The sequence below is a fragment of the Lepisma saccharinum genome, chromosome 11 (assembly GCF_977018435.1).
Source record: "Lepisma saccharinum chromosome 11, izLepSacc3.1, whole genome shotgun sequence".
NCBI classification, from domain to species: domain Eukaryota; kingdom Metazoa; phylum Arthropoda; class Insecta; order Zygentoma; family Lepismatidae; genus Lepisma; species Lepisma saccharinum.
The window spans coordinates 48,750,159-48,765,275 of record NC_139239.1 but is presented as its reverse complement, the minus strand read 5'-3'; the positions used below and the strand labels follow the sequence as shown (position 1 = coordinate 48,765,275).

The 15,117-nt window shown below is 37.7% G+C and overlaps 1 protein-coding gene across 1 annotated transcript; it reads right to left on the bottom strand.

Annotated features, from left to right (window-relative positions):
* Positions 1–1,072: 1,072 nt before the first annotated feature.
* LOC145994787 (uncharacterized) lies at positions 1,073–15,108 on the bottom strand. Its single transcript, XM_083131057.1, has 3 exons — positions 14,881–15,108; positions 12,477–12,599; positions 1,073–1,782 (listed from the first exon to the last, which is right to left on the bottom strand). The coding sequence occupies exons 1-3, from the start codon at positions 15,051–15,053 to the stop codon at positions 1,599–1,601; spliced, it is 480 nt and encodes a 159-aa protein (XP_082987183.1). The 5' UTR covers positions 15,054–15,108; the 3' UTR covers positions 1,073–1,598.
* Positions 15,109–15,117: the final 9 nt, after the last annotated feature.

The following is a 15,117-nucleotide window of genomic DNA, read 5'->3' as shown; positions in this document are numbered from 1 at the left end:
CACACAGCTGTAAAATGGGAAATATATGGGTAAAACTTTATATGTTGTAAATGCTCTTGCCAAGGTTGCTTTTCTCAGTAGCTGGGGAAGTCAACGGTTAGTTTCCCCCCAACGGCTTTATTGTTTTTAAGAGGTAACAAAAGGGCCTTCGCCCCGGTGGTTGGGGGCGGAACATAGTTGTCCAAAGTATCAATACCATGCTTCGACTCCTTCGAGATGGTTGCATAGCTTCAGACTGATTGACACACAGACACAGATGGACAGTTAAGAGTGTTACACAGGGCCAGATCAATACATAGAGAGTTGCATAGAGCCAGATAGAGATGCATACATAGTGTGTGAACACCATATATAGGGATTCCTGCGTGATAAACTGCAGGGGCGGGTTAGCGCTATGGTAAATAGTATGCTCGTAGAGCCAAGTCTGGAAAAGTGCATTCTTATGTAATGGTGCAAAAGGCAACCAGGAGCATTTCTTACTGGATCTATAATAAAACGATGTATATACAGAGAAGGAGAGATGTGTAAATAAATAGTAAATGCAAGATATCTCGGTGAGTCATCATTGAGCGAGCCCTATAGGTTGTTGTTAGGGATAACGTTGAGATGAACCTAAAGGAAATCAGTAAGCATGGAAAAGATTGGATTGATCTTGCCAAGGATAGGGACAAATGGAAGGCTTGTGTTGCTGCAGTCATAAACTTTCAGGTTTAAGAAGGCGAGAGAGTTAGTCAGTAAATTTAATTTAATATCTTCACACAAACTCCAAAACCACGAATGTGCTATTTTTTACTTTTCAGATAAAAGCATTTTAATATTCTAGTTCTCGGGGAGTAGGGACCAGGCTTTACTTTTGGGTAAATGTCCTCGGTAAAATATGTCTCTGCTTATGGCTCTTTATTAGGTCAGATAAGTTTTGCATAGGAATATATCAACAAAAAGTAGTCAGAAACTGTGTAAAGTGAACCACATTTGTGGTTTTGGCTTTGGTGCAACAATATGGTATGTTCTTCAAAGCACAGGATATTTAATTAATTGCTGTAAAATATAAAGGGAAATAAATATGACACAATTCTCACTTGATTCAAATTTTAATGAATATCTCTACATTAAGTTCATCATATGCATAATTAAAAGGTAACAGGCGAGCTCTATTACATAATTAAAGATGAACTTTGGGTGAACAGTCCATACAGTACTAACTATATATCACACTTTTATTTTTCCACAAGATAAATAACAACCATACAAAAAAAATACACGATGTACAATAATATTTCATTCATCTCCCATGAAACAATGTTTCACAACACTCGCTCTTTGCAAGGGGAAAGTAGAAGTTTAGCAAAGTTCATTCTTGCTAGCTTATATCAACTAGGGTCTATCTACAAGCAAACTGCCATGGCTAGTACTCTATGAACATTATAGACATTCTAAAGACGAGTAATAGAATGAGTAGATGCTATCTTGGGAGTGAATTTTACTTTATTTCTCTCATAATCTATTCAACATGATAACCTGCATTGATAAAAATTCTATAAAACAGGTAGGCTGAATAAGGAAAAACGCACATTCAAAAGTCTCTTCTTACGCTTACGTCAATTAGGTTTGCTGGGTACCACTGAATCCACATATTCCAAGTAGCTTTTCCCGGTTCTAATGAATACAACACTGGATGCCAAACCAAAGAGTGTGCAAATAGTTGCACTGTCAGGCAAGATGCTACGTGCTACGGCCCACAATAACACTGAACCAAAGCTGAAGAGGAATGCTCCATATGCGCTGAATGAACAAAAAGAGATATAGCATTAGAGAAATTCTGGTGAGCATAATGGGAAGTTAAGTATATTTTTAACAAGCTTTATGACATATTAGAACAAGTTTATTCACTACTTAATATTATAAACAGCACATTCATTGTTTCTACAACAGGTGGGTATTATCCACGACTTCTTGTTCGTTTCATCAGACTCTAATGGAGTTGGAATAAGCTGAAGCTGACGTTTTGTCCTAAGCCCACTTTATGCTCAGATAGGTTAATCAGGACTGTACATTCAGTTTGATTGATTTATTTTACTTCGCTGCCACTTTTGGGAAATAGTGAAGATGAGATTGGATGAAATGGATGAAGGGACAATCAGAAACATGATATTAATTTTCTTGTCAGCAAATGTCTTGAGAGTGCTACTAACCCTTTTAATGTTACTTCTACCATACCTCATAGAGTATTAACACGTTCTCTGCCAGGGTGGTTTCACCAATTTTTCATCCTGCACCAAAGTGGTTATTGGACTTTATTTCATTTTTCAGCTGTCAAAACTAGAACAGCCAAAACACTTTTATCTGCACTCGACTCCCCATGCCTTGTCAGTCATGTCTTATGCGTATCACTATACTCGTGACTGACGACATGCTAGGAAAATCAAAATTAACCACAGGCTTCAGTCATAATGACCAACATGGCGTGATTGGTGAGTGCCACTTTCGGTCATTATGGCTGATGTGGCAGAGAACATGTTAAAGCAAATGCTTCAATTACAAACTTTAGATCACAAACACAATTCTGTTCATGACATTACTCTTATCTCTCCTCACCATAACAAAGTAAACATTTAGATCAGGGATATGGTGAACACCCCTGGTCCTATAAATCCCCAATATTCTCAGCCAAACAATGAAAGTGTACATCAATTTCTGCTGATGTTTGAAAGTGTATGAAATTTTGTAGAATCACATCCATGATAGCTGTTTATATTTATTTATTCATAAATTAGCAATGAGTCTTCTTGAATCTGATTAAACAGAATACAAATAGCATTGGTTTCTCCTTTCAATTCCATCCATGATACAAATGAGAAGTTTGTGAAATGTGTAGGATGAAGGGTCCTTATTCATTTAGACAAAACAAATTCCTTGACTTTTCCAGGTGATTATAAACTAAATTTCCAGACCATTCTGTAGGGATTTAACATGCTATGACCACATTTAAGTGTTAAAAATACACATGTTATTTGTTAAAGTAATGTTTATTCAACATTGTTCAAGATAGATGAAAAAAATTAAGCTATACGGGAGAATTCACACCAAAGAAACAACACTCAGTAATGGCCATGTTTTGGCCACTTACCCGACTGCTTTTATTTGAAAAAGCCAGCATATGGAGGCAATTTAATCCAAAATCTATTAGTCAACATGGTAAAGTACTCTAGGGCATTGTTTCTTAACCGCGGGACCACGACCCGATACCGTGCCCTCGTATCAACTATACTGAGCAGCGAAAGGTTCTGCTGAAAGTGGTTTACAACTATCATAATCCCAATATCATATTTGAATTGTGAGTTTTCGTTTTTTAAGTCGATTTTTTGCACAAATAGACTAATCAGAACTGGATCTGCCCAGTGCCTCCAAGGGTTATCGAACCTGGGATCACTTAATTACTAGGAGACGACGTTACCACTTTGTCTTCCATATTTTTATATTTGTCAACAATCCTCCACACGTAATCAAACTATCATTACTCTTTATGATTACGCTAGAATTTATTTATCAATATTTAATTTCATAGGTACATGTTAACTCATGCATAAAATCTTAAATACAATAAAGGTATTTACAAGGAAAATTCTTGGGCTAAGGGCATTTCTATAGAGTCTACCTCCTATCAAGAAGCTCATTTAAAAAAAGGTAATTTTTTCATTCTCAAATCCTGATTAGTACAAAAACACTAGTTTTTTGCTGACTTTTCCAGGTCAGCTGGAACTCTATCTTTACCATTGTATTTGCCAGCACAAGGTATCAGACAGCAGGCAGCGGTCTGAGGATATTATCAAAGTTAGAGAGTGAACTTATCAAACCAATGTAGAAAACTGTACAGTAATATCTCACTGCACACAGATCAAATGTGCCAGAACTGAACACATGAAAATATGCTCCTATCCAACACAAGTCCTGCATCGTATGTAAAGAAATCATTTACAGTTTTGCATTTCAAGTAGGACTGAGCAGATGCTGATATATCGGTATCGGAAAGTATCGGTTGGAGTTTTTTGCCGATACCTGTAGATACTTTTCCGACATTTTGGTCTTTCACGGAGTCTAATTATCCTTGAAATTTAGCAAAAAGTTCAAAGTTTCTTTTAGTTTTCCATCAATTTTGCTTGAAAAAAATGGAATTTTGTGATAACATAATAGCTAATGTAATTCTCAAATATTTTAAAGCAAAAATCTTGGTAAATTGATTTATATAACTAGAGTGGAAAACTTGCACACTAATGTTAATATATATTTTAAACAACTTTTAAATATTAAATTTTCAAGCATTGGAATCTGTATCAGTGGGAATCGGTCAGAGTATCGGTATCCATTCAAAGTGGCATTGGCTCAGCCCTAATTTCGAGTAATACTGATATTTCTTGTATTGTGCATTATGTATGTGCTTTAACATTATGACTGTCATGCATTCAGATATTTGCATACTACAAAATTCTTGTGAAGTTCACACATCATTCACACAACTAAGTAAAATTTTCACTTAAGGGCATGCCAGACAGTCTCCTCCTGGCTTTTCCCCCCCTGAGTCAGTGTTGCCAGCTTAGCTCTCTTGGAGCCAGATCTGGCTCTTTCATGTGCTCATTTGCCTGTGAACTGGGGTGCTTGTCCTCGTGCCTCACTATGATACCATCACTGGTTCCGGCCCACATAGACCAACTTTTGCCATGATTATACATTTTGCAAGTGACGTTATATTGTTATATCCCCAGCTACTTTTTTTATAGCACCGTGTTGACGTGAAATTGGCATAACACCGTGTTGACGTGAAATTGGCATAATATTGTTATCAGGGAATCCTTTATTTTCGATTTTGTACGACCATGAGATGGGTGATGCCACTGGATCTAGATGGTGAAAGCTAAGGATAAATTGTTGTCAATTTAAAGTTAACGGTAATAGCAGCGTCCCACCCCTTTGACAACTAACATTACTATAGCAAGCACTTTGTAAATCTATCTCCATGAAGCACTTTGTAAATCTATCTCCATGAGAGTCAGTTTTAACTCCATTTAAGGTGAAATTTAGCTCTTTTATGTGCACCAGGTTTGGCAACACTGCCAGGAGGCAAGGAGAAATGCATTGGGCATATGGGAGTAATTTTTTTGATTTGTTATCTTGGGAATATCAAACTTCCAATGGAATAGAAAATGACATCAACGGGAAGAGGGCATTTTGAAAAGTGATTGCCCAGCGGAAAAGTCAAAACTCTCATTTGATTAGCCGTAACTTGATGTTGAAGTTGATTCCCCATAAGGAATACATGGGATTCTGAAATTTTTATTCATCATATTTTTAACAGGTCGTATCTAGCTTAATAATCAACTTTGAAAAATGCTTCGACCTGCCACATGTGGAGAAATTCATACTCTCTTGTACCCTCACGTTTTTCATCAGTAGCACTGCCCATTCCGACGATATTCAAATAAATGCACACATGGTGCGTAACTGTATCTCCTCGCCTTAATGCACTTGCTGGTCACACTATCTTGTGCCATATCTGAACATGATGGAGCCATGTTTTTGCATAACTTCAAACTCCTTTATGGATATTAATTAGAATACCATGTTTCCACTAATTTCAACTGATTAATGAAAATTAATTTATATTGTAATAAAAATTGTATTTGATAGTTGGCACAGGTTGTCTTCACTTCTGTAGTAATTTCTCAATAATAATAATAATAATAGGTTGATAAGTATATAGCAAGCTACTAGAACTTTCTTTCTTAATGCTCTTTCACTTGCACACTGAATCTTCAGTTTCAATGATTAATAACATCTAAAACTTTGAACTATTTCCAATATAAACATTTAAATAGGACACATGAGGCATGTAAAAAAAAGGGAAGTGCTCTCCTGTGCTTTGTACCATGTCATGAAGCCATATAGGCATCCACACTTTCTTGATCACAGTCGAAGGTGGGGGTGACATGATCAGCAAAATGTCCCTGGCCACCTTTACCCCCCAGTTTCCTCCAGGTACCCAAATTATACGATGCTCGGTGGGTGCTGGAGCCACTTGAACAGGTGAAAAAAAATCCCAGTTCTCCACCACCAGGTATTGAACCCAAATCATTTATAAGGCAGTCAGATGCCCTAACGACCGTGCCTCCATGGCTCTTTTGCATGCATAGCATGCAATAACATTTATTCAAAGTAACGCAAATATAACAAAGTAGGGAGTATCATTTTTAACTTGTAAAAATCTAGGTTTTATTTGGTAGAGATCTCATCTGAAAGAGCAAGAACTTGGGTGCCATTTTCAATTACAAATGAACAGAAACCAAAAGCATTGTGTAAACAAACATAAAAAAGGGCTCAAATATTATTACGAAAAACCATCAAATATTTATTTATGCATTTGTACTATTTTTGTTTCCCAGGGTTAACCAGTACACCGAGAATTAATCAATTAACAGGAAAATAAATTAGGAAAAATTGCAAAGGAGCATTTTTATCTTAGGATTCAAACCTAGTCTCTAGTTTGGTAACAAGCTGATATTGCCAGACCACGAAGATTGGTACTTCTTGCTTAGGACTATATAAAGTATAAGGCATAGTCCATATCAATTCAGGCAGGGGGGTTACCTTCATAGTCTCAGATGTTATTGAATTAAACATATGTTACAATTCAGGACAAAGTAAGAAACTCATAATTTTTTGTTGTCCAAAAACATTTCTGGCCCGAGCTACAGGTCACCGAAGCTGGCACCTCGGGCATCATTTCTCACGTGTGATTTTCGGCAAAATATTAAAATGCTCTATCTCATAAAAATCGGATATTTTGTGTTTCGCATGGTCCGTACTTACCAATTGTGTATTGTGGGACATAGTTTAAGGTGCCATTATGCTTTTTATATGAAAAAACAACACAATTTTTCACAGAGTAATTTCTTTTGACTCCTTTTTTCGCTTCCATAACACAGAATATGGTGGGCAAATCTCGACTACCATAGTGGGCATGCAATGTTTCCAACATCCTTGACCGAAAAATACCTACTATCGTGTTCGTCACTTGTGCAAATTGTACATTATGCACGGGTAGCTGACGGATAGCCCCACGAACCATACACATGTCACGGTATCTAGTGACATGTGAAACGCAGTTCGATATAAATTATTTTTTGTTTATTGATTCATTTTATGCACAAACATGAAAGTGTGAGGTTTGATTTATTTTGTGAATAAACTTGTATCCGAGCCAGACGTCGGGAGTTGGGGACGAGTTTTTCTTGAGTGACAGCGGAACTGCCTTTTTCGGCTTAGAACATGACATATTTGCACAAACGCGGAGATAAGGAAAGATTATTTTCGCCGCTACCGGGCTTGAGTCGCAGCAGGCGTTCGAACCCATGTTCACGGATGACCAGGAAAACCAGCTGGAGCACAAGCCTGCAAGGATCCAGGACGCGTCGCTGACCGCGTTTCAAGACAATGGAGAGAGGTCATTTCCATCCCTCTGAAACAGAAGCCAAGCCACTAGAGCGTCCTTTTCAACGGAAGAATTCGAATCTCTTATATATAGGCAGTACTATGATTCCAGACACAGTTTTTACCCGGATTTCATAGAGAGAGCATCTCCGCGCTACACTCTCGCGCGATCATTGCTTTGTGTCCGTGAACTTTGTTTCCTTACGTACTGTGAGCGACTTGCAGATAGAGAGTTACCAGTGTGCGCCTTATTTTGGTGAAGATTACGCGGTGATTTGTTTTTGCCAAGCGTGGACTACATAAGGATGGAGGGCTAAAGAAGATAGAGAAGGGAGTCCGTCGACTCCCCTGACGCCTGCAACGACGCCGAAGCCAGACAGACGACGCCGAAACCAAACACTGCCCAAAGCCCGAAGGACGCTGTCAGATCGACGTCCCAACCAAAGCCCGAAGGACGTCTTCAGAGAGAGAGATTGAAGGACGACTCCAGAACGACGCCGATCGAAGTCAGAGGGAGAGATTGAAGGACGACTCCAGAACGACGCCGAATCGAAGCCCGTCACCAGAGATATTCCTGACCGGCACGTGACCACGTACATCCGACGCTAGTGGCAAAGAGGAACGCCCGAAGTACTAAGGAGGTGCAAGTACACCAGATCTTCGCAATTATTCTTCGTCGCGATCGACCTCGGAGGACAATTTCGCCACAAAGGAACCGTGTACAAGTCCCGCGTCCAGGAGAGATGAATGACCACGCCATGTAGCAGAGTCTGGTACAGTATACTTCAGAGGGTCTCATGTCCATGTAAACGTGCATCGTTAGTATCAACACTGTACAGTTAACGCCGAAGTCTCACTTATTTGCAAAGTTACTCAGGAAAACCCAAACCTAACTTCCGCGTCTAAAAATTGTTTTGGTATTGTTATAAAAAAGGGTAATTTCATGTTCAGATGTTCTAATTTAATTGTCTGCATTCAGGGTTAGAAGCTCCATTTCATTTCTTTAATATTTAGTATAAATTGTCAAAGTGTGCTCCATTTCTTGTGTAACCGACCGCCCCGTCGCGTCATTTAATTTGTCAATAGTTGACTGATGAGTCCTTTTTAATTGTGGAAAGCGTAGTTGTTTTTATTGCAAGGTCGTGTGCGTGAAATAGTATTATATGTTGCATAGTGGTTTTTAAGGTAATTTTTGCTCGCGCCGACGATTGATTAGTGTATTCCGGCAGCTGGAGCCAATTAAGTTTTTGCATCACTATGTAATTGAGTAGTTGTTCTCATTGGACGAGAGAGGCTTGTGTGTAATACCCCCGTCCGAGAAACTTGTATAATGTCGTGCTTACGACTCGATGCATACGTTCATTCGAACGAAAGATTTAACCACGCCGACCCAATTGTCTTAGTTAACCGCTTTCCGAGGGCTGGCACTTAAGTAAATTTAAAAGAGCACAGGAGCTGGCAGACAAATGCCCTAAATTCACATTAAGGTTTAAAACTAAAGAGAAATGATGTGTTAATGAGATCCGTGATTTGTATCTATACTTCACATGTAAAAATACCTCATGTGTGTGAAAGAGAGATAGAGTGAATGTTGAGAGAGTGAGGTGGCTTTGTAAACAGTTGTTGATTGCAATATTTTTTTTGTTGTTACAATATATATTCACTTTTTACCGTTCGTCAGTGTTGTTATTTGACGTTTTTCAGGTACCAGATATTATGCTATTAGTGTTTTATGATTGTTCGAATCTACATATCAAAGGTAAACAAAACGGTGTAATATTTCAAGGTATCTATCCCCGCCTCGCAATAGTACGACAATAAACGACCGTCTCAGTACCGAACTTGAAAACCTGGACCGAGAGTCACGACCGGTCTCCCGTACACATAACGACGTTTGGCCCCGTGCCGGGGTATGATTGACACGTCATTTCGGGGACCGTGAGTGCACTCGTTACACACAGATAGTGCCACAAACCATTCACGGATAGCCCCACGAACCATTATGCACGGTAGCTGACAGATAGCCCTCACGAACCCGAACCATTACCGATAAGGTTAGGTTAGGCAAGGATATGAAAAAAAAGGGGGGTTGAAACACTGACAGGGGCTTACGTCATCAAACGTATGCAGCATCAGGTTGTGCGTCAGATATTTCTCTTGAAAAATACATGATTTCCCAATCAAATATATTCCACGATGAAATAAAATATCTCAACGAACGTTGTAAACCTTGGAGAAACTCATTTCCGTAAGTAGTTGCTTGTGCAAAATTGAAGAACTGTGTCTCCGATGTATGAAACTGTTACCCTGTTTTTTGTATTTGAAAGAGAATAAGGTTCTGATTAAAATGATAACCTCCATTTGGAAATATGTGTCAAAGTTCTCTTGCTGTAGCCTTCTGAAATTTTTTTCAAAAATAAAAAATAAGATTTTTTTTTTCAAAAATGCCAATACCAAAAATTTTGATTTTTTACTGTTGATCAGTACTATACAGTATTACATTCTCTGAAAAGGAGATCTTCCACTTTTGAGTTTAACAGGTTTTGTAAACAATTGAAAATTATGCCATACATTAAACCAGTTTCCATTACCGCATTTTCACATATTGGTCTCATGAATTCAAAATCTAGTCTTATTTGGTATGGCATTTTAATTCTTCATGAAGATAAGTAACATACACAGCTTTCAAAACATATTAAAGCTTCAAAAATATATCTGCAAGTTCCAAAACATATTACAGGTTCCAAAGCATACCACTTCTGTGCACTCTGCTTAGAACTGAAATTAGCAATTGAATGAACTAAAAATTTGTTCAACTGCATCAGTATCTTCTCTTGATATTGAGTGAAGCCTTCCTGTTGAACCAATAGGACCTGGGGCACCAACAATCTTTAAAACACCGTGAATTGGAAGTGATTTCTGATGGTGCCCCTAGTCACTTCAAAAATCGTTACCAACTATTTGAACTGACTAAGTCGCTTGTGCCAATGGAGTAGGTATACAGTGCTACTGATCGTGTGAAGGGGCCTTGCGATGGTGTAGGAGACCTGCTGAAGCACCATGCTACAAAACAATCTTTCCAGCCCAAGTACAGCTGCAATTCAGAATGCCAAGGATTTTACAAGAGTGGTGAAGTCATACGCATCAACAGCCCTCATCCTGTTGCCCAAAGAGGAAGTTGAAGAATTCCACCAGCAGAAAATAGAAGAATGGTCCAACAAAGCTACCCCTATGAAAGGAATTCAGAAGACATGTCTGGACTCTCAGTGATGGGCGAACCTATATTGCATGAACTTTAAAGAGCAAGAAAGAAGAAATTTCATTTGTCCAACCAAGATCTCAGAAACGGCAGGAGAATATTTAGATTTACAACCTACAAAGAGAAATGTTTGTGGCCTGTGTGTATGACTGACTGGTGGATTGCAGAGGATATAGATATCAGTTGTGAGTTAAATGAAATCATCGTGAACTTTATGCTAGCACGCAAGACAGCAACACCACCACCAGTGCTCACTTCCAATTCATGATGTTTTAAAGATTGTGGGTGTCCCATTTCCTATTGGTTTAACAATTGAAGGGCCAGGGGGAAAAACGATGAATGTTCATTCGAGACGATTTGCCAGGAAATGAAAAACAAGTATTTCTATTCATATATACGTGAATATATATCCAAAAATAATAATGCTTTTTCAGGCACTTCTCACCGTTTCCCAACCAAGGCTGTTCTCATTCTTATAGTACAGATTCAGAGCTATCAGATGGCGCTGCGATCTCAAAATGGGCGAAAAATCGACATTCATCGTTTTTCCCCCTGGGTCTTCAATTGCTAATTTCAGTTCTGAGCAGTGGAACATGTAATATGTTTTGAAAGCTGTGTCTGTTACTTATATTTATGAAGAATTAAAATGTAATGTCAAATAAGACTAGATTTTGATTTCATGAGACCAATGTGTGAGAATGTGGTAATGGAAACTGGTTTAATGTTATGGCAAAAATTTCAATTGTTTATAAAACCTGTTAAACTCAAAAGTGGAAGTTCTCCTCTTCAGGGAATGTAGTACTGTATGGTACTGATCAACGAAAAAAAAAAAAAAAAAAAAAAAAAAAAAATTGGTATTTTTGATTTTTGAAAAATAAAAATTCAGAAGGCTACAGCACGAGAACTTTGACACATTTTTCCAAACGAGGTTATCATTTTAATCAGAACCTTATTCTCTTTCAAATACAAAAAACAGGGTAACAGTTTCATACATCGGAGACATAGTTCTTCAATTTTGCACAAGCAACTACTTACGGAAATGAGTTTCTCCAAGGTTTACAACGTTCATCCAGATATTTTATAATATACATATTTCCAAACGGAGGATATAATTTTAATCAGAACCTTATTCTCTTTCAAATACAAAAAACAGCAACAAAATATCTTGAACCGTTCCAGAGATAGAGCATTTTAATATTTTGCTGAAAATCGCACGTGAGAAATGATGCCCGAGGTGACATCTTTGGCAGCCTGTATCTTGGGCCAGTACTTTGTCCTGAATTTTAACACATGTTAAATTCAATAACATCTGAGACTATGAAGGTAAGATTTTTTTCTTTGGCTGCCTGAATTGATATGGACTATGCCATAAAAAGGGAGTAAGGATTTTAACTGAATGAGAAATCAAAAGTAAAAGAATATACTTCCTGGTAAATCATCTGAAAATAATAATAAAAGAACAATTACATGATATTCCTTTATAAGGAAGGTCACAATCTTCTCAGATTTGGAAGTGCTCTTCAGTATAAATATCATGTAAACTTTATAATGAGAAATAAGTGCTGCAGAAAACTTTGTCTTATTTCATGAATTACACCTACTAATTTCAAACCCTGTTATCAATACATTCTCATTCATTACGGAGTACTAAGACATAGGCTCTAGATATTACTTTTTTATGGTGTAAGACAATAATGTTTGTGCCTAAAATGTACAAATGTGCATTTTGCCTTACCTATAAGCTACACGAACTCGCATAGAAGCTTGATTCAAATGTGGTCTATTGTAAATATACAGTCCAGACCCAACTAGCGAATTAATGAGCATCACATTTGTGAGATCTCTAGTTGGACAGAGCCTAGAAAAGAAATAAGTCAACGTAGTACACATATAAATAAAGGAAAAACTTGCTAAAAAATTACTAATTAATTTTTTATGAAATTTTTGTTCCCTTATCCTTTCAAACACTTTTTAAATCTATTGATCCCTGCATTCAGGGAGCTCCTAATGAAAATCAATGTGCGTTGGTTTAAAGTGCAAGGTATGACACCTGCACAGTATCAAACCCACGTCATTTTCAGACATTTATTTACTTTATTTATTCACAATGGTAAAAATTTACTATTCGTGGGACACCTCTAAATTCTTCGTTTCGTCAATTTTTGACATTCGTACTTACCTATCTGCTTCGTGGATTATTTCTTAAGGTGTATTCACGTTTTTTTTGATCAAAGTAATTGCAAATTTTCACATTATGAGTACTTCTTTCTTGAAGTCTTTTCACTTGCCTCAGACACAATATGCCACGTACACCTTCCTACATAATCGCGCGTCGTGCTTGTGTTTTGTCGATATTAATTCGTTATGCAGTGTTTCAACCTTCGGAACCCTAGAAATGCCCGTGAACAAAGCTCATGTAATCTAATTTTTCTTTTAAACTTTTTCGCATTGTTTTACGAAGAAAATTGATATGGTTCGTGGGGCTATCGGTGAATGGTTTTTGGGGCTATCCGTCCCGGAATCGGTGGGAAATTTAAAGTAAAAAATTATTTTTGTTTGAAATTTTTGAGTCCAAATTTCCCACAGATTCCGGGCTCCGGCCTTGGGGTGATTGACCTACCGCGGCCCCGCCTACGCACCTCTCCGGCTTTCTCTATAGAGTCCCTGTTAAAGGCATGCTAGAAATTGGCCGGATTCACCTGCCCCAAAATTCCCATGCCCCTGGACTCTCTTTGAACATGCATATACCCACAGCCCATTCCTTCTAACAAGTAGCTTACATTCACTGCCACATTTTGGACATTCCTTTCCTTTCTTCACGATCCCGTGTTCAATTAAAAAATCCAATGGATCTTCCACACCCGGTACAAATTTCACCACGCATCCACGACACATCATGTTCCTAACTTTCGTTGCATACACAGACGGTTCGAAACACTGCATACCCAAAGAACATGAACAAAACACAATCACGATGCATGGTGATGTACGAAGGTGTACGTGTCAAAGGCTATACTCCATTGGAGAATTAATTTTCAACAAAGAACATGAATTTCCCCTATCATACATTCCCACATCACATAAAACACCTTCCTGATGTTAGACAATGCTACAGGAACTTATTACTGTAAGTAGTTTCTTCTGTAAAAATGAAGAAATCTGTCCGAAGAATAGTAAATTAGTACCTTCATAATTATCCCCCGTACAGCAGGAGCCATTTTCAACTGTAAAGAAAGAACAATGTAAAAATAGGCCAACTAAAAAAAACGCAATGACACACACCTCCAAATTAATTTTCTGCAAGTTCGTCACAACAGTTGGGTAGGAGTTGAAAATGTCTACTTGGATGGAGCTCTTAGGTACTCGGAGTGGAAGTTCTACTTTTTCATTCATAATTTTGTGTAGAAATTTCGTATCTGTAATAAATCTGTGTGATTTTGGAATGTGTAAGGTACAGCGAGTACTCTATGATGAAGAATGGAGAGAAAAAATGTTGAGTACTCTTTTGATCTTGGAAAAATGAGAATGGGTTGACATATGCCAAAAGAACAGACCTCAATGATGGAGAAACAAAGGCTTTCATAATATATAGAAAATTATGTTGATTACTGACCTCAGTGAACCTGTATGTGTGTGTCGATATTCGTACAGATATATTAATTTGGTTTATTTTTCTTCGCTTTTCTTCCACTGCTGGCTAATTGAGAATATGACGAAATTGATGACACAAAGAACACCCATACCCAAGCCTAGGCTTCAATCCTGGACCTCTGGTGCCATTGCATGTTGTCCTAATCACTCAGAGGTTGGCATAGTCATAAATATGTTGTGGATATCAATAACTCTTTGGATCAGATGTCCCAATAAACTGTTCATGACAGACAACAGCTAGTTACCATAGTGTACTGTAAGGGTAAATATTTACTGAAGATTATTCTGCAATAATTATATGGTCTTGCATCAATTTCGAATGTCAATTTACAGCAGCAATGAATGGGTCTATGTTTCTACCATAAAAGGATAAATATACACACACATTTAATAATTTACAGTCCAAATGATAAGGAAAGAGCACTTCTTTCAACTTTAATTATTTCCTAATACATGAATTGACCTTATAGGAAATACCGCATGCCTACCTAGCAACCAGAGCAGGATTCAGCACATTAATCGATAACACCGTATAGCTTGCAGCACCTTTCATTGGAGCATAATAAAACAATAAATTGTCTTTTGTTAATGGTTTCAGCCCTAGATTTTTCAACAATTTCAATGTTTTCTTCTCACAACTTCCCTTCTCTGTGGACGCCATTTTCCCTAGTACTATTGTTGCCAGTTACAAGCTTGAACGTTTTCTAGTCGACAGTATATTACTA